Genomic DNA, 25,139 nt, shown 5'->3' on the forward strand with positions numbered 1-25,139 from the left:
AAAAAAAAAAAAAAAAAAAAAAAAAAAAAAAGTATCTATTTTGGAGTCTCCTTATAATTTCAAACATGCTCCTCCAACAGGAGTGAACATGCAGACAGAGAAGCTAAGTAGACTGTCCACAGGCAGATGGACTTTATCAAATGCCATGTGCCTCACTTGCATGTGATGAAGTTACAATTTCAGTGTATCTTAAAGAAGAAAAATAGTCACAAAAGAATCTTAACTATAACTGATAGAATGATTTTCCTGTCTATTCAATAACCAATATCCCCTTAAAACCAAACACAGTGCGTCAATATCTAAATGTGTAAGTTTTACTGACAGCAAGTAAGGGATCAACTTAACTAATATTTATTAAGATATAATTTCTTTATAAGGATAAGGATAAAAGTAACTGTCACGTAATCCCTTTATTCTGAATAGTGGCAATTAAAAACAATGAATGGAGATTTCGCCTGCTGTATTAGTTTTCTCATGTTATGCCACAAATCACCACAAACTTAGTGACTTAAAAACAACACCCATGTATCATCTCACAGTTCTGCAGGTCAGAAGCGTGGGTGGGTTCCACTGGGCTCTCTGCTTAGGGTCTCACCAGGACAAATTCAAGGTGTCGGTCAACCTGGGTTCTTATTTACAGGCTCTGAGTAGGAATCTGCCTCCAAACCCATTCCAGTTATGGATGGAATTCTGTGCTTTGCGGTTGTGGGATGGACGTGGCTGTTTCCTCGCTGCTGCCAGCCAGGGCCACTCTCAGCTCCTAGTGAGCACCCACACGCCCTCCACCTGCAAAGCCAGCAACAGTGTGTGGAATCTTTCCTGAGCTTCGTATCTTTCTGACTTCCTCCTTTCTGCCGGCCTGAGGAAATGCTGCTTCTAAAGGACACATGTGAGTAGATTAAGGTCACTCGGACAATCATCTTAATTCCACCTGCAGAATCTCTTTCAGCCATGTTATGCATGGGGGCAATACCACAAGGCAAGGGTCATGGGGTTGCACCAACAACACCTTTCTAATTAAACTATATTTAAAGGCAACTAAATATCCTCTCACTGAGGAATCAAAGTAATCAATGCAGAAGGAATCGTGTATTTAGATAACTCACCATTTTGTAAGTCCCTAATAAACTCTACTGTTTGGTTTTAATTGCCAGTATTCAGAAGAAAAGGGTTAAGTGCCAGCTACTTTTATCCTCATCCTTATATAGAAATTATATGTCTTAATGAACATTAGTTAAGTTGATCCCTAACAAAATAACTGATTGAGACAATGATTGTCAATGAGAAACTGACACCGACCGCATCTGAGCCCACTTTAGAGACCTGACTACAGAGACCCTAAGTGGCGTGTGCCTCCTGCTACGACGTACACAGCACCACCTATAAAGCGCTCCTGCCAAAAAGCAGCTGAGGCTAAACCTCATTAAGCTGTTACAGTGAACTCTCGGTTTATAGGAAATGTAGGAAACACAAGTATAATTTAAATGATACCATTAAAGGCCAGGCATGGTGGCTCACACTTATAATCCTATAATCCCAGCACTTTGGGAGGCCGAGGTGGGCAGATCACTTGAGGCCAGGAGTTCGAGACCAGCTGGCCAAAATAGCGAAATCCTGTCTCTACCGGGAAAAAAAAAAAAAATTAGCTGCGTATGGTGGTGCATGCCTGTAATCCCAGCCACTCAGGAGGCTGAGGCACAAGAACTGCTTGAACCTGGGAGGTGGCAGTTGCAGTGAGCAGAGATTGTGCCACTGCACTCCAGCCTGAGTAACAGAGCAAGACTCTGTCCCCAAAAAATAAATACATAAATAATTTTTAAATGATACCATTAAGAAGCAGTCAGAAAAGCCCAGAACATGGAACATTCTACAACACATTGGACCCAGTTTCTTCGGTAAGTTAATTACCTGTGCATGTGCTGGCAGGGGCAATGTTTGGGGAATTGTCTAGATTACAAGAAATATTACCACCAATTACAATACAAGAACAGTATTTGAATCCTGATTCAAACCAAGAGTTAAAAACAAACAAACATTTTTAAGTTAATCAGAGAAATCTGACAATAAACTCAGTATTAGAGTACACTAAGAATCATGATAAATTTCATGTTTGGGATAAAGGTATTGTGGCTGTATAAGAAAGCATGCACGCTTTTTAGAGATGCATATAGGACAAAATGCTGTGACTGCTTTGTTAATTCAGTAACCACAAAAAAAGACAGGATGGGAAAAGAAAGTATAGCAAGATGGTGAAATATATCAAATCTAGGTGATGTAAATATATGTATACACACACACATCCATATACATACACATGGGGTTACTTATTCTAGTCTACTTTCTGCACGTTGAAAATTTTTAACATAAACAATTAGCTTCTATTCACTGAGCATCTGCTGAGAGCCAATTGTCGTGTTAAGGGCTTCATGGACACCACCAGCTAAACCCTCTCAACAGCCTCATGGACCAGAACTATTATTATCCCTACTTTTATAGATAAAAAGTAATGAAATAACAGGCACTTCAGGGTGTAGCCAAACAATCTGCCAGTTCGGCAATGCCTCAGAGGCCAAGTACATTAAAGACTTCTATGGTTTTCATTTTGAAAACCATTTTTACCAACTGCCCACAGCACACATTGGAGGGCAGTCCCCAAGCCCTATGGTGATCCTATGTGTCAGGGAGCTTGGGAGGTAAGGAAAGAGGGAAAAGGAGCAGATGGGTAGGCAGGTAAGAGGGTGACACAGAACAAGAGGACCAGCAAAACAATGAGGGGAGAGGGAAGGAAGGATGGCGAGGGGGAAGAGTAAGGCAGGAATGCATGGAGTCAGTGCCGGAAGGCGCAAATGGAACCTGGAAAAGGAAGACCTGGAGTGTCAGACACATTTACTCCCACCAAGGCCCACTTTCCACTCTCCCCCAATCCCTGAGACCAGGCAGAAAGTGAGACTACTACAGAGAAAAATGGGGAGTAGGCCAACACCACACAGCTCTGTCAAAACATAATTACAGATGGCGGCGTGCGCTCTCCCTAAGCCTCCATCAGCCGCTCTTCTTTCCTGTGACCATGACCTTCCCAAGTTCAAACTCGGCTTCTCCTGACCACATCCAAGCTCACAAATTGAAGGCAAGAGAAGAAAGTATTTCTTTAAACAAAGTTTAACAACTTCAGATAAGATTCAGAGCCCATCAGCGCCCAGTGAGGCTGCTCTCAGGGAACAATCTGTGCAGCTGAGATACTACTGGGCCACAGTAATGCCAATGGGTGCTCAGGTCAGAGCCTCCCGGTGCCAGGGTCAGGTAAGGTTTTAATCCAAGCAATGGGAAATACATGTTTGGGGGGCTGTATGTATGTTTAGGGGGATTGTAGACAGGAAAGGAGCCACAGGAGGGAGAGAGAAGAACAGAAAACAAAAAGAAGAATCCTCGATGCATTTCAGAAACTGGAATGAGAGCTGAAGGGAAAGCAGACTGAAGTTCTGATGCGTGCTGCCACCAGAGCGAACCTGGAAGGCATTATGCTGAAGAAACCCAGTGCGAAAGGCCACACAGTGTGTGATTCCCTTCATGTGGCGCGTCCAACACAAGCAAATCCATGGAGGCGGAAACTCAGTTCATGGTTGCCAGGAGCTGAGGGAGGGTAGAAGGCAGAAGGACTGCTAATGGGTACAAGTTCTTTTGGGGGTGATAAAAACATTCTAAAATTAGGCAGTACAGATGGTTGTATGAGAGTGAATACACAAAAAGTCACTCAACTGTTTACTTTCAATGTGTGGACTGTATGCTATGTGAAATATACCTCAATAAATCCACAAAAAGAAATTTAAAAATCTTTAACTAGCAAATAAAAGATAATTCCTTTTTCCCTCCACTCCCAGAGATACAGAGTTTCTCTCTTGTTATCACGAGCTTTATTTTGTTTTTTAGTACAAAATCAGAAGCAAAGGAGAACATCTGTGTAGCTTATAGTAACCACATACCATGAAAACAATGAGAAGCCGTGAGAACTAACAAAATGAAAGCCAAACTCTTTTAACTTATCTGTTCCCCAACCAGCTCCTGAGGAGCAGGATGAAATATCTCTATATGGCAAAGACCAATCGCTTTCCACACACAGTGCTCAGGCACAGACAGACCACATGTCTTCTGCTTCTCCAAACCACTCTGTCCGCCTTCCCCATTGTACTTCATGGGTGATCAAAGAAGCTGTATCTACCAAAGACCATCTTCACAGACAGGTTGATTTTTGTAAACCAGATAAAGTGGTTTACAAAAATCCAAAGATTTCTGCACCAGCTTCTACTCGTAATTATTTTATTATTTACTGGTTACTATTTTATTATCGGAATAAAGAAGAAGGAGAACTGGGAATCAGAACAAGTCACTCCACCTCCCTGTGTCTACCTTTCCTCATCAGCAAACAAAAGGGCAAGCCCAGAATTATCTCGAAGGATACACAGTCTTAAAGGGATCTATCAGTCTATGTCTGTTAATCATGGAAACAGAGCACAAATTGAGTTCTAGGGAACTTTAATTTCTTGGAATTTTCATAAAGTAATTTCCTCCAGTCATAAAATAATGTTACAACTATTACACACAGCTCCCCAGCAAACCACCTCAGTAACCATATGAGGCAGGCAAGACGCAAAGAAAAGAAAGGAATATCCTATTTTCTTACATTCAGCAACGCTGATTTCATGTAAAAATCCTAGAAATGCCCATCTCCCAAGAGCTTATTAATAGACTATGCTACTAGGAATATGTCATTATTAAATACCTTATTAATTACATGAAATTTCCTTTATTCCCAGCTGCAGCTATAGAGGATATAAAGCACTGGAGGGTGCATTCATTTATTACTATAGTATCACCCAATTTCATCACTGAAATTACGGTATGCAAATGAACAAGAATGACTTACCAATTTTCTGATTGAAAATCTTGTCAAAGGTTATTTCATTTCTCTCTGCAAGGTACTTCTGCATCACACTCCGGATACTGGAAGGGAAGAGTGACACATTTTTAACAATACAGCCTACATTGTGAGTAACCATCCCCAGGATGAGAGAGATACGGGTGTCTTGACTCAAAGATACCAGCTTTACAAGAGACGCTTCTTACCATGACTGCATGAAATGCAGACTAGCCTAAAAGCTGGAAACTTCACGGACTTAGCCACCATCCCCTCCTGCGACACAGGGCCAACATTAACACATGGAAACTCAACTGCAGAAAATAACTTCAGGGCTTCGAAAACCCACCCTCAATATATCTGCTTTCCAAAATATTCACAAATGTGTCTGCACGCAGCACACACATGCACACACCCTACATGCACACAGCACACATTCTACACGCACACACCACACGTGCATGTGCCCCCCCACCACAAATTCTGCTCATCAATAAATGTGCTTCTTTCTAAAACAAAAGCAAAAGTTCCCTAGATATACATTAACATTTTTTAAAATCATATTTTTATACACCAACAATAAAGCACAAAACATAATTAAAAGATTTAGCTTGCAATAAAATAAAAAACAGCAAACACTTCGAAATTATTCTTTCAAAATATGTGCAAGAACTTTATGGGAAAAATTACAAATTGTACTGGGAGACATTAAAGAGGATCTAAATAAATAGGAAGATATACCACAGTGATCAACAAAGAAATTTAATACTGTAAAAGTTTAAAGTCTACCCACATTTATCTATGAAATCAATATAACCCCATCAACTTTCCAATAGGGTTTTCATAGAACATAGAAATAAATAAGCTCTTTCTAAATTTTACACAAGAAATACAGGATCAATAAAACACTTCTGAAGAAAGAGAATAAAGATACTGGGGCTTACTATGAAGTTAAAATAATAAAGACAGGATAAACGAACTGATCAAGGAAATGGAAGAGTGCAGAAACTGAGCCACGCATACATTCAACTTTGACATATAATAGAAGTAGCAAGTTAGAAAAATGGGGAAAGGATGGATTATTCAGTAAGTGAACCCCAAAAGTGATTATCCAAATGGAAAAAGTAGAAAATTGAATCTCTATTATCCACTGATGGTGGGAGTGAACAACAAATTAGCATTACTTTTTTTTTTTTTACCTTTTAAAACAAATTGAGGTATAATTTATATATAATTAAATCCACACTTAAAGTATATTGTTAGCCAGACGAGGTGCCTCACGCCTGTAATCCCAGCACTTTGGGAGGCCGAGGCGAGCGAATCATCTGAGGTCAGGAGTTCGAGACCAGTCTGAACAACATGGTAAAACCCCGTCTCTACTAAAAATACAAAAATTAGCTGGGTGTCGTGGTGCATGTCTGTAGTCCCAGCTACTAGAGAGGCTGAGGCAAGGGAATCACTTGAACCTGGGAGGCAGATGTTGCAGTGAGCTGAGATCGTGCCACTGCACTCCAGCCTGGGGGACAGAACGAGACTCTGTCTTCAAAAACCAAAAAAAAGTATATTGTTAAATGTGCTTTTGACAAACATATACACCTATGTAATTATTATCTTAAGATACAGGATATTTCCATTGCCCCAAAAAGCACCCTTTACAATCAATCTCCCCATATTCTAGAATCCAGGCAATTATTAACCTGCTTTCTATTAACATAGATTACACGCTCCAATTCTAGAATTTTATATAAAATAAAATTACACACTATGTTGTCTGTTGTGTCTGGCTTCTTTTGTTTGACACAAGACAGCTTCATCCAAATTGCTATTTGTGCATAAGTATTTCATTCCTTTCTAATGCCAAACAGCACGCCATTGCATGAATATTCCACAATTTGTTTACCCAGCCATCTGTTGACAGACATTTGCGTTGTTTCTATAAATAACGGTGCTTTAAATATCTATGTATAAGTCTTTTTATGGGCATGCGTTTTCATTTTTCACAGGTAAACACCAGGAAGTGAAATTGTTGGTCATGTGGAAAATCATATTTAACATTATGAAAAACTGATTAACTATATTACAAACTGGTTGTACCATTTTACAATCCCACCAACAATGTATGATAGTTCCAGTTGTTCCACATCCTTGTCAACACTTGGGTTGTAAGTCTTTCTAAATTTTAGCCACTCTGTTGGGTGTGTAGTAGTATCTTATTGTACTTTGTATTTTAATTTGCATTTCCCTAATGAATAATGACGTTGAGCATGTTAGTACATGATTATTGGAATTCTCCTCTCTTCCTTTTAGAGGTGTGTAGACAAATCTTTGGTCTATCTTTTAATTGAGTTGTCTTATTATTCAGTTGTACAACTTCTTTACTTAGTCCAGAAATAAGTCCTATGTCAGATTTATGTGATGCTAAGATTTTCTCCCAGTTAGCAGCACCTTAGCTCTTCATTTTCTTCAAGGAGTCCTTCTCAGAGTAGAGGTGCTTAGTTGATGAGTTCCAATTTATTGACATTTCTATGATGGACAGTCTGTGCTAAGAAGTCTTTTATGCCTCAAAGTCATGAAGACTGTAAGCTATATTTTCCTTTATAAATTTTAAAGTTTTTAGATTTTGTGTGAACACAAATATGGTCTAATATCCGTTTCAGATTAATTTTTGTATAGAGTACAAGGTAGAAATCAAAGTTCTTTTTTTTCCGTATAATATTTCATTATTCGGGTGTTACTTGTTGAAAAGACTTCCTTCTTTCTTTTTCTCTATTCTTTTTCTTGGCACCTTTGTTGGTTCAACACTAAGTATGTGCAGGTCTATCTCTGGGCCATCCTGTTGCATTGATCTGTATGTCTATCCTTACACACACATTGTATTGTCATCATTGCTTCTTTTCTAACTTAAGAAACTGGATCAATGGATTTAAATTATTTCTAATGTAACCATTTAAAATTATAAAATTCCCTCTAGGCATTGATTTAACTTCATCTCACAGATATTGATACATTCTATTTTCATTTTCATTCTACTCTGATTCTCTTTTCATTTCCCTTGAGATTTCTTCCTTGATCTATTCATAATTTAGAAATGTGTTCCTTCATTTCCACATACTTGGAGATTTCTAGTTATCCTTCTGTTATTAAATTTTATTTTAATTCTCTGATGGTCAGAAAACATACTTTGAATAACTCAGTTCTTTTACGATTTGTTGATAGGTGTTTTATTGCCTAGAATATGATCTACTGTTTTGAGAGGTTCATGTATACTTAAAGGGCATGTGCATGCTGCTGTTGCACAGACTGATTCATAAATGTCAACTGGGTCAAGCTGGTTGATAGTGTTGCTTAGATTTTTCTATATCCTTAATGATTTTCTGTCTATTTTTTCTATAAATTACTGAGAGAAGAGTGTTGAAACCGTCAACTATAATTGTAAATCTATTTCTCTTTGCAATTCTGTTTTTGTTATATATTTTACTGCTCTGTTGTTAAGTACATGAAAATTTAAGAACAATGTTGTGCTACCGTGATGAAACAACCACATGGTCATTATGAAATGTAGCTTTTTAATGCCTGTTTATAATCTTTTATTATATTTCATCAGATATTAATCAAGTCATTCCAGCTTTCTTTTGGTTAGTGCTTATACAGTATTATCTTTGTCTTTTTACCTTTAAGGATTTACATCTTCACGTTTAAAATAAGTTTCTAGTTCACAACAGATAGTCATCCCGTGGTATACAAGCCATGAGTTCCAGGACCCACCTCAGATCCCAAAATCCTAGGATGCTCAAGTCCCTTATATAAAATGGTGTGGTATCTACAGAGCACTTACGCACATCCTCCTGAATAGTTTAAATCATTTCTAGGTTACTTATAAGACCTAATGTAATGTAAATGCTATGTAAATAGCTGCTATACTGTATTGGTTTTTATTTGTATTTTTGTTGTTGTGTTGTTATTTCTCATTGTTTCTTTCTTTCCAAATATTTTGATCTGCAGTTGGTTGGATACCCAGATGCAACCTGCAGATATGGCCAGGCACGGTGGCTCACACCTGTAATCCCAGCACTTTGGAAGGCAGAGGCAGGTGGGTCACCTGAGGTCAGACGTTCAAGACCAGCCTGGACAACATGGGGAAACCCTGTCTCTACTACAAATACAAAACTTAGCTGTGGTGGCGGTCACCTGTAATCCCAGCTACTCAGGAGGCTGAGGCAGGAGAATCATTTGATCCTGGAAGGCAGAGGTTTCAGTGAGCCAAGATCATGCCACTGCACTGCAGCCTGGGTGACAGAGCAAGACTCCATCTCAAAAAAAAAAAAAACAAAAACAAAAAAACCTGCAGATACGGACAGCTGACTGTAACCTACAGATATGGACAGCTGACTGTATAGCTGGATCTTGCTTTTTCACCCTACCTGATGATCTCTTTTAATTGAAGTGTTTAAACAATCTGCATACTTCTGTTAGGTAGATACATGTAAGTGAATTAGCTAGATCATATGGTAAATATGTTTTAGTACGACTTTTTAAAACACTGCCAAACCACCTTCTATTGTGGCTATACCTTTCAGAGTCCCATCAGCCACACAGAATTCCTGTTTCTCCTTGAACATACTTATTTTCTGAGTTTTTTCTTTTAGCCATTTTAGTGGGTGTGAAGTAGCGTCGCACTGTGGTTTTGATTTGCATTTCCCTAATGAGTAATGACAAGCATTTTCGCATGTGCTTATCAGCTATTCATGTATCTTCTTAGTGAGCTGGCTATTCAAATATTTTGTCCATTTTGAGGAGGACTGGTATCTTAATATTCAATTTAGAGTTCTTTATACTTTATAGATACCAGTTATTTATCATAGATGTGATTTTCAAATATTTTCTCAGAGTCTATAATTCGTCTTTGCACTTGCTTCGTGGTATCTTTAAAGGATAAGCTTTAAATTTTTGATTAAACCCAATTTATCGATATTTTTCTTTTAAGGATTGTGCTTAACGGTGTCATAGCGAAGAATTCTTTGCCTAACCCAAGGTCACAAAGACTTTTTCTTATGCTTTCTTCTAGAAGTGTTAGAGTTTTAGCTCATAAATGCAGATTTATGATCAATTTGGAGTTATTCTGGGAGTATGGTGGGAGGTAAATATCTAAGGGTTTTTGGTTTGTTTTTGTCTTTGGTTTTGCATATGAATATCCAATTTTTCTTTTCTTTTCTTTTTTTTTTTTTTTGAGATGGAGTCTCACTCTGTCACCCAGGCTGGAGTGCAGTGGCGCGATCTCAGCTCACTGTAAGCTCCGCCTCCCAGGTTCACGGCATTCTCCTGCCTCAGCCTCCTGGGACTACAGGTACCCACCACCACACCCGGCTACTTTTTTGTATTTTTAGTAGAGATGGGGTTTCACTGTGTTAGCCAGGATGGTCTCAATCTCCTGACCTCGTGATCCGCCCATCTCAGCCTCCCAAAGTGCTGGGATTACAGGCGTTAGCCACCACGCCTGGCCCATTTTCTATGTTCTTTATGCCAGTGTCGCACCATGTTGATGACGACAGCTCTACAGGAAGTGGTCAAACCAGTCTAAGTTCTCTTTGTTCTTTTTTCAAAATTGTGTTGCCTATTCTGCTTGGATTTCAAACAGGACTGCAGTGAATCTATAGATCAATATGGGAAGAATTGCCATCTTTTTGTTTTTGGGTCTCTGTTGCCCAGGTTGGAGTATAGTGATGAGATCATGGCTCACTGCAGCCTTGGCCAACTGGGCTCAAGCAATTCTCCCACCTCAGACTCCCAAGTAGTAGGGAACACAGGTGCATGCCACTGTGCCCAGCTAATTTATAATTTTTTTTATAGAGACAGGGTCTCACCATGTTGCCCAGACTGGTCTTGAACTCCTGGGCTCAAGTGATCCTCCCCGCTTAGACTCCCAAAGTGCTGGGATTACAGGCGTGAGCCACCATGCCAGGACCAGAACTGCCATCTTAATAACACTGAACCTGCTTTTGTCTGTACTTTGTTCCCTTTTCCTCTTTTCTTGCCTTCTTCTTATGATTCAATTTTTATCTCCCCTATTGATTGTTTTAACTCTTTTCTTTCTTTTTTTCCTTAGGGGTTGCTCTAGGGTTTACAATACACATCTTTACTTACCATAATCTACCTCTAAATAAAATTTTACATTTCCATGTCCTGTGATTGTGCTGTTATTGTCATACACTTTATTCCTAAGTGTTCTAAACCTCACAATATATTTTTACTATTTTGGCTTTAGATATGCAATGTCTTTACATTCAATGGCTTCTATATTATTGCGGGTGCTCTATATTTCTTTGTGTATATCCAAATGTCACCTGGTACCATACACCTTCTGCCCAACACACTTCCTCCGACATCTTTTGTAGTGCAGGCTAACTAGCAATGAATTTTCCCAGCTCTTGTTTTTCTAAGAAGTCTTTATTTTTGCCTTTAGTTTTGAAAGATATTTTTATTGGGTATAGGATCCTAGGTCGGCAGGTTTGTTTTCTCTCAGCACTCGATGTCACTCCACTGTCGTCTGCGTGCATAGGTTATATAAGAACTGTGCTATAATTTTTATGTTTGTTCCTCTATACATACATTTTGTTTTAATCTGGCTGCCTTTCTTTATCTAGCTTCTTTAAGAATTTTTCGGCTGGGCGCGGTGGTTCACACCTGTAATCCCAGCACTTTGGGAGGCCAAGACGGGCGGATCACGAGGTCAGGAGATCGAGACCATCCTGGCTAACACGGTGAAACTCTGTCTCTACTAAAAATAAAAAATTTAGCCAGGCGTGGTGGCAGGCGCCTGTAGTCCCAGGTACTCGGGAGGCCGAGGCAGGAAAATGGCGTGAACCCGGGAGGCGGAGCTTGCAGTGAACCGAGATCATGCCACTGCACTCCAGCCTGGGCAACAGAGCAAGACTCTGTCTCAAAAAAAAAAAAAAAAAGATTTTCTCTTTATTGTTGGTTTTTAACTATAAGGTATCTAGAGGTATGCTTTCTCTCCCTACCTTTACCCTGCCTGGGGTTCTCTGAACATTATTTTAGCTTTGTTAACTGACACATAATAATTGTACATATTCATGCGGTGCACTGTGATGTTTTCATACATACAATGCATAGTGATCAGATCAGGGTAATTAGCATACCCATTATCTCAAACATTTATCATTTCTTTGTGATGGGAACATTCAATGTCCTCCTTCCAACTATTTGAAATTATGTATTACTGTTAACTACAGGGCTACAGAACACTAGAATGTATTTCTCTTATCTAGCTGTAATTTTATATCCTTTAACAAATTTCTTCCTTCCCCACCCTTTCTCCTACCCCTCCCAGTTTTCCATCTTTCACTGATTTTGGAAAATTCTCAGCCATTTTCTCTTTACATATGTTTTTAGTCAGCTCTTTCTCTTCTCTTTCTGATATTTCACTTACTCGTATGTTAGAACATTTGATATTGTCCCACAACTTTCAGACATGGAGCATGAGACCTTAATTATAAATCCAAAACTAAAAATATAATCTATAGAAATACATGTATGTAATAAAACCATATATTTCTGAAAGGCAGGGAAGTGCGTAATGTGCAATTCATGAGTGGCTGCCTACAGGGAGAAGGAGGAAGGGAAACACAGGGCCAGGAGACGGAATGGGGAAGGAACTCACAGTAGAAAGAAATTATTCTCAGTATCCTTGTTCTCATGCTGGTACTATAAGTGCTTATAATATTTATTTAAAATGAATTAATGAATGATTCAATGACTACAAAATAAAGAAGGCCATGCATAAATTAATAATGAGAGAGTACCATGAATCAAGTGCCATGATTAGTTAAACTCTGTGAATATAAGTTCAGCACTTGAGCCATGGTAAGTATCAAGTAAATTATGAGACTCAATAAAGATATGAATGAAGAGAAAGGGCTTATTTTTCAAACAAGTTACAAGACATGCTAAGACTCTGCCAGGGATGGTCTATCACTAATTGTAACAGTACATAGATTAGCCGGTTGCTGGCCCCTGCATTTAATGACACCTAGCTATGAGAAGTCACTCATAGTACTCTCCTGTCTCAAAGTTCTGAGGGAATAAATCAAACGATAGTTTTAAATTGTTTTGAAATTGCTAATTTATTGATAACATTTTCAAACAGATGTTTAAAATGCATGTAATATAAAAGTAAAAACGAGAGATTAAAATGTTCTGCATCTCTCACTTTTCATATTGTCAAATATTTCCTTGATTGAAGCAGAATAGTTCAATTGAGTCTAAACGCTATTCATAGATCACATTACTTCTTTTTGAAGAATGGCAGTCCTTTTCTTTAGTAAATTAAAAGACCTCATTTATTTGATTCATCTAACATTTCATGTATGACCATTGGCTTTTCACCTACCATGACTCTCATTTTTCGCCATGAATACTCTTGAAGAAGTGTTCCAGAAGCATTCTAAAACAGTCACCAAATTTAGCAATTTACTACCTATTCCATTCTGAGTTTCCAATTTTTCCATACAATTCCTACCATGATATGATTTTTACTCTTCCCTTCCTGTAGAGGGTGGTTGGTGGTGGTGGTTCTTATACACCTTCATGTAATCATCTTCCTTGAAGTAGAACATTTTATACTTATAAATACACACATACATGTATATGTACACATATACATATGCAAAAATATACATATATATTATATATGTATATTACACGTACATACATACATACAAAGGGGGTCTTGCTCTGTCATCCAGGCTGGAGGGCAGTGGTGTGATCATAGCTCACTGCAGCCTCAAACTCCTGAGCTCAAGCCATCCTCCCACCTCAGCCTCCTGAGTAGCAAAAACTACAAGTGCACACCACCACACCCAGTAATTACTTGTTTTTGGAGACAGAGTCTCACTGTGTTGCCCAGACTGGTCTTAAATTCTTGGCCTCAAAAGATCCTCCCACCTCAGCCTGCCAAGTGGCTGAATTATTGGTGCAAGCCACCATGCCCGGCAATTTTTTATTTATTTAAAAAGTCTAATTTCTTAACCATGAGAAATCTAGTGTGTGCTTATATTTTTATTTTTTCCTACAATTCTTGACTATTCCCTCATGCTCTACTTGTAATTTTCTTCACTGTGATATTCAGTTCCTATTTGTATTTTTAATATCTTGCGTATTTTTATTTTTAGCTCAAAAAATGTGACTGGTTGTCTAATGCTACATACAAAAAGTAATTTGATGTATTCCTAAATATTTTGTGTGTGTGCAGCTACTGTAAATGGGACTGCATTTCAATTTGGCTCTCAGCTTGAACGTTATTGGTGTACAGAAATGCCACTGATTTCTGTATATTGATTTTGTATCCTGAAACTTTACTGAAGTCGTTTATCAGTTCCAGGAGTCTTTGGCAGAGTCTTCAGGGTTTTCTCGGTATAGAATCATATCATCAGCAAAGAGATAGTTTGACTCCTTCTTTTCCTATTTGGATACCTTCTATTTTTTCTCTTGCCTGATTGCTCCAGTACTATGCTGAATAAGAGTGGAGAGAGTGAGAATCCTTATCTGTTCCAGTTCTCAAGGGGAATGCTTCCAGCTTTTGCTCATTCAATACGATATTGTATTTAGGTTTGTCATAGACAGCTGTTATTATTTTGAGGTATGTCCCTTTGATGCCTAGTTTGTTCAGGGTTTTTAATGTGAAGTGTACTGGATTTTATTGAGAGCTTTTTCCACATCTATTGAGATGATCATATGGTTTTGTTTTAATTTTTTTTTTTTTTTTTTTGATATGGAGTTTCACTCTGTTGCCCAGGCTGGAGTGCAGTGGCGCAATCTTGGCTCACTTGCAAGCTCCGCCTCCCAGGTTCACACCATTCTCCTGCCTCAGCCTCCTGGGACTACAGGCACCTGCCACCACACCCGGCTAATTTTTTGTATTTTTAGTAGAGATGGGGTTTCACTGTGTTAGCTGGGATGGTCTCGATCTCCTGACCTCGTGATCCGCCTGCCTCGGCCTCCCAAAGTGCTGGGATTACAGGCATGAGCCACCACACCTAGCCAGTTTTTAATTTTTTATGTGGTAAATCACATTTATTGGTTTGCATATGTTGAACCAACCTTGCATCCCAGGAATGAAGCCTACCTGATCATGGAGAATTAACCTTTTTGATGTGCTGCTGGATTTGGTTTGCTAGTATTTTGTTGAGGATTTTTGCCTCTGTGTTCATCAGGGATGTCGGCCTGTAGTTTTCTTTTTTTACTGTGTCTTTGCTAGGTTTTGGTATCAGGGTAATGCTGGCTTTGCAGAATGAGTTATTGAGGAGTCCCTCCTCCATGACTTTTTTCTATCAGTAGAACATCAAAACACTGATGAAAGAAATCATAGATGATACAAACAAATGGAAGAACATTCCATGCTCACAGATTGGAAGAATCAATATTGTAAAAATAGCCATGCTGCCCAAAACAAGCTACAGATTCAGTGCTATTGCTATCAAACTACCAATGTCATTTTTCACAGGATGAGTAAAAAATATTCTAAAATTAATATGGAACAAAAAAAGAGCCCAAATAGCCAAAGTCCTCCCAAGCAAAAAGAACAAAGATAGAGGATCATATTACCCAACTTCAAACTATACTATAAGGTTACAGTAACCAAAACAGCATAGTGCTGATATAGAAACAGACTCATAGACCAGTAGAATAGAAGAGAGAACCCAAAAATAAAACCACACACAGCTTCAGCTGTCTGATCTTTGACAAAGTCAACCAAAATAAGCAACAGGGAAAGGACTCCCTATTCAATAAATGGTGCTGGGATAGCTGGCTAGCTAATATGCAGAATATTGAACCTGGATCCCCACCTTTTAGTATATACAAAAGAGTCCTCAAAAAATGCAGAAAAAGTCCTCAAAAGCAACTGCAAAGAAAACCAAAATTGACAAGTGAGACCCAATTAAACTAAAGTGCTTTTTGCACAGCAAGAGAAACTATCAATAGAGTAAATAGACACCCTACAAAATGGGAGAAAACATTCACAAACTATGCATCTGGCAAAGGTCTAATATCCAGATTCTATAAGGAACTTAACAACAAAAAAACAAATAATTCCATTAAAAAATGGGCAAAAGACACGAACAGACACTTCTCAAAAGAAGACATACAAGCAACCAACAAATGTATGAAAAAATGCTCAATATCACTAATCAACAGAGAAGTGTAAATCAAAACCACAATGAGATACCATCTCACTCCAGTCAAATGGCTATTATTTAAAAAAAAAAAAAAAGAAAGAAAGAAAAGAAAAAAAAAGAAAGAAAGAAACAGATGCTGGCAAGGCTTTGGAGAAAAGCGAACGCCTATACACTGCTGGTGGGAATGTAAATTAGTTCAGCCACTGTGAAAAGCTGTTGGGAGATTTCCCAAAGAACTTAACAAAAAATCACCATTCAACCCAGCAATCCTATTACTGAATATACTTATTTTCTTTCCAAAAGAAAATAAATCGTTCCACCAAAAGAAAAAAACCACATGCACTCATATGTTCATCACAGCACTCTCCATTAATAACAAAGACAAGGAATCAACCTAGGTGCCCATCAATGGTGGACTGGATAAAGAAAATGTGGTACATATACACCATGGAATACTGTATTGTCATAAAAAAGAATGAAATCATGTCCTTTCCAGCAACACGAATGCAGCAGGAAGTGATTATCCTAAGCAAATTAACACAGGAACACAAAACCAAACACCACATGTTCTTACTTATAAGTGGGAGCTAAACGCTGGGTACTCACGGACATAACCTTTTTGATGTGCTGTTGGATTTGGACACCAGGGATGAAAGAGGGGGAGGGAGGGAAGGGAGCAAGGGTTGAAACACTATTGGGTACTATGCTCACTACCTAGGCAATGGCATCAATCATACCCCAAATCTCATCATCACACAATATGCCCACATAACAAACCTGCACATGTACCCCTTAAATCTAAAATTAAAGCTGCAATTATTGTTTCTAAAAAGTAATTTGAGATGGACCATAGATCTAAATATAAAGCCTAAAACTATAAAAGTTCTCAAAGAAAATATAAAAAAAACTTTGTGACTAGTTCAAGCAAAGACTTTAGACATGTGAGCAAAAACATAAACAATAAGAGAAAAACTGATAAATTAATTTCGTCAAAATTAAAAACTGCTGCTTCTGAAGACACTTAAGAGGATGAAAAGACAAGCCACATGCTGAGAGAAAACACTGGCAAGTCATCTACCTGAAGATCTGCACCCAACATAAATAAAGACCCTTTACAGCTCAAGAATAAGAAAATAACCTAATAAAAAATGGGCAAATGATTTGAACAGACACTTCAAAGAAGATATGTGGGTGGCAAATAAGCATATGAAAAGTTGTTTAGCATCATTCATTATTAGGAAAAAGCAAATTAAAATCACAAGAAGATTCCACTACATACCTATTAGAGTGGCTATAGTTACAAAGGACCAAATGTTGGGGGGGATGTGGAGTAACTGAATTCTCACACACTGCTAGTGGAAATGTCCAATGAAGCACAGACTTTGGAAAACATTTTGGCAGCTTCTTAGAAAGTAAAGTTAAACTACACCTACCATATGATAAATCCATTCCATTTTTAGGTATTTTACCTGAGAGAAATGAAAGCATATATCCATACAAAGATTTGTACATGGATATTCTCAGCAGTTTTATCTGTGATGGTCAAAAGCTGGAAGCAACACAGTGGCCACAATGGGTAAGTAAATACGGGTATCACTGTAATGAAACAGTACTCAGCAATAAGAGGAATGAACTATGAATACACTTAAAAACACAGATGTATCTCAGAATAACTGTGCGGATTTAAAGCAGCCAGACCCCCCAAAAAATACACAACGTTTGATTACAAAGAGGCAGAAGCAAACTTTTAAGGATGGTGCATGTGCTATAATAAAAAACATACTCAGTCTTTGTCTCTGGTTCCTGACACAGAGCTCCAAAAACACTTGAAATTTCCTGATAGGAGTGTCTTTTATTTCTAAGGAGCCCTTTTCAACCATACCTGAGTTTATGCTAATGAGCTGACTCTTGGTGGGCTTCTAGATAGCTCAATATGGGGGCTTGTTGCCAGAGGAAGCAAAAAGTGTGACTAGAGGGTTAAGACTTTCACCCTCATCCCCTGACCTCAGGGAGGCTGGGGATTGAGTTCTGTCACCAACACCCAAAACTTCCTGCAATCAAGCCTACTTTGCTTAAAAACTCTTGAAGAGTTTGGAGAGCTTTCGGGTGAACACATCATGAGATGGGAAGGTGGTGCACTCAGAGAGGGCACAGAAGCTCTGCTCTCTACCCCTCCCTGCAAGACCCTGCACCATGTACCTCTTCCATTTTGCTGTTCCTGAGTTGCATCTTTCATAATAAAATAATCACAAGGATAGCATTTTCCTGAGTTCGGTGAGTCGTTCTAGTGACATAGCACACCGGCAAGGATGGTCATGGGAGCCCGTGAATTTGTGGTCAGCCAGGCAGAAGTATGGGAGACTGGGAACCCCATTCCTAGCTGGCATCTGAATTGGGGCAGTCTTGTGGGAATGAGCCCTTAACCTAGCAGTGGGGAGGGGTTAAGTGCTAACCCCGTTAACAGTGCTAACGTAATGTGGTGTCAAAATCAAACTGAATTGTAGAACACCCAGTTGGTAAGACAACTGAGACATTCATTATCTAAATTTTGGTAATGGTTTTGCCAATGTAGACATACTCAGGAAACTGTGCACTTGTAATATGTTGTTTATCTTAGGTTAATTACACCTCAATAATGCTATTTGTTTGTTTGTTTTTTGTTTTTTTGTTTTGAGACAGAGTCTCGCTCTGTCACCAGGCTGGAGTGCAGTGGTGCAATCTCAGCTCACTGCAACCTCTGCCTCCTGGGTTCAAGTGATTCTCCTGCCTCAGCCTCCTGAGTAGCTGGGACTATAGGCGCCTGCCACCATGCCCAGCTAATTTTTTGTATTTTCGGTAGAGATGAGGTTTCAACATGTTGGCCAGGATAGTTTCCATCTCTTGACCTCGTGATCCACCCACCTCGGCCTTCCAAAATGCTGGGATTACAGGCGTGAGCCACCGCACCCAGCCTGTTTGTTTTAATTACACCATTGGGAGGTAGTAAGTAAAACCCTGTGTGGGGAAACTACACAACAAAATGACCTGATATCTTTAACAAAAAGTCTCAAGAGAAAATAATGATAGCAGAGGAATGTATATGTCAAAACAGACTCAAAAGAAATAATAATCCAGCATAATGTATGGACCTTATTTAAAAACTCAATTCAAGTAAAAAAGTATTCTTTCAAAAAAATAGAGAAATGAGAATATGCATTGACTATTTGATAATATTAAGGGAGCATTTTTTTTTTTTTTTTTTGCATTGGCATTGTATTCCACTTTCACTTTTGTATTCTGAAAGAGTTCTTATCTTTCAGGAATGCATATAGAAATATTTAAAGATGAAATTATATATGTATGATCTCTAGACATATTTCAAAATAATCTCAGGGAAATAGGAGGTATAGATGAAACAAAATTAGCTACGTATTTGATCTGCTTTGGCTGTGTCCCCATCCAAATCTCATCTTGAATTATAGTTCCCATAATTCCCACATGTTATGGGAGGGACCCAGTGGGAGGTCACTGAATCACTGAGGCAGATCATTCCCATGCTGTTTTCCTGAAAGTTAGTAAGTCTCACGAGATCTGATGGTTTTATAAAGGGGAATTCCCCTGCACACACTCTCTTGCCTGCTGCCATGTAAGACATGTCTTTGTTTCTCCTTCACCTTCCACCACGATTGTGAGGCCTCCCCAGCCACGTGGAACTGTGAGTCCATCAAACCTTTTTCCTTTATAAATTATCCAGTCTCAGGTATGTCTTTATTAGCAGTTTGAGAACAGACTAATACAGTATTAGTAACTGAGAAAGCCGAGTGATGGCTATATCAATTTCATACTCCTATTCTCTCCTTCTGTGTATGTTTAAAATTTTCATTATACAAAGTTTTAAAGCATCAAATTCTGGCCTCCAGAGTCCAGGGTTATTACTTTTACACTTCTCACCAAAATAAGAGTTATGTACATTATACACTGTATACCGCTTGGAGGCATAATGACTTGTGTTAATTTAATACCAACTGGCTGGAAATATACCAGCCCTATTTGTCATGGCCTACTGGGGTACTGCTACATAAATGCATGGTAAAGTATAATAAATATTGTATTATAATTTTGGTTTTTTTCTACTACGAAAGTGGTTGAAAGACCAGCCACCAGGTATCTGCTCCCTATGGGCCAAGAATAGGTGGGCTAGGTTGTACGTCAACACCTTGTAAACTACAATCTTTAGGACATAGCTAGATAACCTCACATTATTAAGAGCGTACATATTCTATCTGAGGTTTAACTGTTTGATTCTAATGTCCAAAATAAAATGCATTTAAGCAAATATTATAATTAATAGGTAACATATTGCCTAGAAAAACTAGCAGTACATAATAAGGTAGTTGTAAAGGTTGAACAAGTCTGTAAGAGAGTGCTTTCTAAACTATAAGCAGTGAGTGGGCTTGGTGGTTCTATAATCTCAGCTCTTCAGGAAGCTGAGGCAGAAGCATCACCTCAGGCCACGAGTTCGAGAACTGCCTGGGCAACATAGCAAGAACCCCTCTCTACAAAAAAAATTAAAAAGCTAGCCAAGATGGTGGCATGAACCTGTAGTCTCAGTTACTCAGGAGGCTGAGGTAGGAGAATTACTTGAGCCCAGGGGTTTGAGGCTGTAGTGAGCTATGATCTCACCACTGTACTCCAGCCTGGGTGACAGAGATAGACTTTGTCTCAAAAAAAAAAAAAATTAATAAACTATAAGCAGCACACAAATGAGAATTGTTGCCATTACTGACCATCAAGAAAACCAAAAGACAGATTTTTTTAATGACCACACAGTCATATCAAGATTCCATTCCCCCAAAATGAAACTACTTTTCTTATATGTAGTTACTATTTTCCACAAACCACTCATCAAGCACACAGAATAGAGCTCTGTTATCCAAAGTCACAATAAAAACTTGACCACTAGATTTAAGACCACCAAACTCCATCAGGATTCTGAAGTAGTCTGTAAAAGAATCTTAAATAGTTTAATGTCAACTCTTTGAGTTTCCTCAGTTTCTTCTGTCTCTTACAGGAAAGTCTCATATAATTTGCATAGTATTAAACAATTCAGCACAGGATAATCTACATTCCGATAACAACCCAATTAAGCTAACTACAAATTTATTTTGTGCTTTTCCTACAATATTTTGATAATCCACATTCTGTTTTAATGCCTTTTTCTTTGCAATATAACTAGATATTAAGGTTACATTAAATATACTTGATTTTCACTGGCCCACAGTCATCAGATACAAAAATCATCCCCAAACAGACACCAGCTGAAGGATAAATAAAGTTATGGGGTCCTCAGCTTATCTAATCAAAGAAACTGAACCTTTATACACGAAACTATCCCTTTAAATTAGTTACAACAAGCAGGGCACAGTGGCTCACACCCGTAATCCCAGCACTTTGAGAGGCTGAGGCAGGTGGATCGCTTGAGCTCAGGAGTTTGAGAATAGCCTGGGCAACATGGTGAAACCCCATTGTATTGGTCCGTTTTCACACTGCTGATAAAGACATACCCAAGACTGGGTAATTTATCCAGGAAAAAGGGTTTAACTGGACTTATGGTTCCACGTGGCTGGGGAGGCCTCACAATCATGGTGGAAGTTTAAAGGGCACGTCTTACATAGCAGCCGGCAAGAGAGAGAACGAGAACCAAGCAAAACGGGTTTCCCCTTTTCAAACCATCAGATCTTGTGAGACTTATTCGCTGCCACAAGAACAGTGTGGGAGAAACCGCCCCTGTGATTCAATTATTTCCCACTAGGTCCCTCCCACAACAGGTGGCCATTATGGGAGTGCAGTTCAAGATGAGATGTGGGTGGGGACACAGCCAAACCATATTACCCATCTCTACCACAACTATAAAAAAATTACCCAGGCATGGTGGTGCGTGTCTGTGGTCCCAGCTACTTGGGAGGCTGAGGTAGGAGGATTGCTTAAGCCTGGGAGGCAGAGGCTGCAGTGAGCCAAGATTGCGCCACTGCACTCCAGCCTGGGTGACAGAGCAAGACTCTGCCTCAAAAAATAAAAAATAAAAATAAATTAGTTACAAGAATCATTTCAGAATTCATTTGCCTTTTCATCAAAATCCTTTAAATCAGGAATAATGAAGAGACTATGTTTTATGGCTATGGTATTATTAGAGGACAGAGACTGGGGTCAGGGAGCCTTATGCAGGGAGGATGTAGCCTCGTTTCCAAGAGTTAATTTTTCTAAAATATAAATTGGACCATGTAATCATCTCATTTAAAAGACTGCAAGGGCTGCTGACGCCTGTAATCCTAGCACTTTGGGAGGCCGAGGCAGGGGGATCACCTGAGGTCAGGAGTTCGAGACCAGCCTGGCCAACATGGTGAAACCCCGTCTCTACTAAAATACAAAATTAGCCAGGCATGGTGTCAGGCACCTGTAATCCCACCTACTCGGGAGGCTGAAGCAGAAGAATTGCTTGAACACAGGAGGTGGAGGCTGCAGTGAGCCGAGATCACACCATTGCACTCCAGCGTGAGTGAGACTCTGTCTCAAAAAAAAAATTAAAACACATTGCAAGGGCCTCTCGCTTTGCCCAATGTCCAAACCCCTTACAGTACTACAGGGAGCATTTTCATGGAGTTGTCTTTCTTACACTGCAGCCACACTTGATTTTTTCACCTTTCATGAAAGACACAGGCTCTTCCACAGCTCCATCACGCTGTACATACCATTCCCTCTAATGCCCTTTCTTATTCACATGAAAATCTCCTACTATCCTCCATCACCCAGTTCAGGGGTCACCAACACTATGCAGCCCTCCCCAACTCTGCAGAGGTGAGCCCTCCCACTTCTGTTCCTACTGTTTGCTGTACATCACTGCTGTATCATTTCCCACAATGGACAGTCATGATTTTTATTTTCTTTATTTATTTTGTAATTTTTGTGGGTACACAGGAGGTAGATATATTTATGGGGACATGAGACGTCTTGAGATAGACATGCGGTGTGAAATAAGCACATCATGAAGAATGGGGTATCCAACCCCTCGAGCACTTCTCTGTTGCGGGAAGTCAGGGACCCTGAACGGAGGGACCGGTTGAAGCCGTGGCAGAAGAACATAAATTGTGAAGATTTCATGGACATTTACTAGTTTCCCAAATTAATACTTTTTATAATTTCTTACACCTGTCTTTACTGTAATCTCTGAACATAAATTGTGAAGATTTCAGGGACAGTTATCACTTCCCCATTGAATATCCCTGTGATTTCCTATGCCTGTCTTTACTTTAATCTCTTAATCCTGTCATCTTCTTCGTAAGCTAAGGAGGATGAATGTCACCTCAGGACCCTGTGATTGTATCAACTGCACAAATTGTTTGTAGAGCACGTGTGTTTGAACAATATGAAATCTGGGCATCTTAAAAAAAGAACAGGATAACAGCGATGTTCAGGGAACAAGAGACATAACTTTGAACTGGCCACCAGTGAGCCGGGCGGAACAGAGCTATATTTCTCCTCTTTCATAAGCAAATAGGAGAAATATCGCTGAACTCTTTTTCTCAGCAAGGAACATCCCTAAGAAAATGCGCCCTGAAGGTAGGCCTATGAATGGCCCTCTCAGCCGTCTTTTATGGTCGCAGCCGAAGTGATGAAATAAGCCCTGGTCTCCTGTAGCGCTCCCAGGCTTATCAGGTGGAGGAAAATTCTCACCTAATAAATTGTGATCAGACAGGTTGTCTGCTCTCAAACCCTTTGTTTCCTGATAAGATGTTATCAATGACAACGCGTGCCCAAAACTTCATTAGCAATTTTAATTTCACCTCATCCAAGGGTCCTGTGATCTCGCCCTGCCTCCATTTGCTTTGTGATATTTTATTACCTTGTGAAGTATGTGATCTCTGTGACCCACACCCTATTCATGCACTCCCTCCCCTTTTGAAAACTGCTAATAAAAACTTGCTGGTTTTACGGCTCGGGGAACATCACGGATCCTGCCGACATGTGATGTCTCCCCAGACACCCAGCTTTAAATTTCTCTCTCTTGTGCTCTTTCCCTTTATTTCTCAACCCAGCTGAGACACTTACGAAATAGAAAAGAACCCATGTTAAACATCCGGAGCCGGTTCTCCTGATATCCTCTGAGTTACAAACTATCCAATTATACTCTTTAAGTTATTTAAAATGTACAATTAAGTTATTATTGACCATAGCCACCGTCTTGTGTTATTGCACAGCAGGTCTTATTCATTCTTCCTAACTGTTAATGATAGAAGTCTCTGTCTCCCAGCGCCCTTGAAGAGACGTCAGCAATCATTCTAGTACTCAATCCCCCACCTTCAACACTGTTGCATACCAAAGGACTCAACATGTCACTGCGAAACGTCCACAAGGAGTGAAAGAGTATCATTTTTCCAAATAAACTACACAATGATATAAGCATATTCTTGTCAGTTAATATTTGCTAAGGATCTGTTATGGGTCTGGAAGTATTCTGGCCACAAGAATATAGAAAGATGAGTAAGACTAACTCATATATACTAAATCTGTACCCACTAACACCACTGAGCCTTCCCCAACTCTTCAAGAATGGTTTCTACAATTAAGAGTGTATATAGCAAAATAATTAAAAGGGACCTCTAGAAAATGTGTTGCCCTACCAAAAATGACATTCCTATTTAACGTTAACTTTTTCCAGATTCTACACCCTTAAAGTTGCTATAACCTTTATGTGATGACCCAGGATTTCAATTGACATCACTGGAATACATTTTGGCTAAAATTGCTTTTCTGCCTCTTTAAACAGCTTGCACCAAGGGAGGCCAAACAAATGAAAAAGTAAACCGCAGCAGGGTTTCCACTCCTAAACAGCTCATAAATGACAGTGAAACAAAGAGCAACAACTTCATGATTAATAGAAACTAAAAGCTTAGTAAATGTAAAACTTTAAAACTTTGTAATTAAACCAAAGCCTCTCCCAAGTCTTTGCATCTAGCTCATAGCTTGCCTGTGTGTGTATGTGTATAATTATCACATAT

At 39.1% G+C, this 25,139-nt stretch overlaps 1 protein-coding gene across 1 annotated transcript in view; it reads right to left on the reverse strand.

Moving 5' to 3' along the window:
* The window catches only part of GRK3 (G protein-coupled receptor kinase 3), a 164,743-nt gene that overhangs the window by 118,203 nt on the left and 21,401 nt on the right, over positions 1-25,139 (reverse strand). The window contains 1 exon segment of the mRNA XM_017853173.1: positions 4,922-4,998. Coding sequence (XP_017708662.1) covers positions 4,922-4,998 — 77 coding nt within the window.

The sequence above is a fragment of the Rhinopithecus bieti genome, unplaced genomic scaffold (genome assembly GCF_001698545.2).
Source record: "Rhinopithecus bieti isolate Rb0 unplaced genomic scaffold, ASM169854v2 scaffold_2314, whole genome shotgun sequence".
NCBI classification, from domain to species: Eukaryota; Metazoa; Chordata; class Mammalia; order Primates; family Cercopithecidae; genus Rhinopithecus; species Rhinopithecus bieti.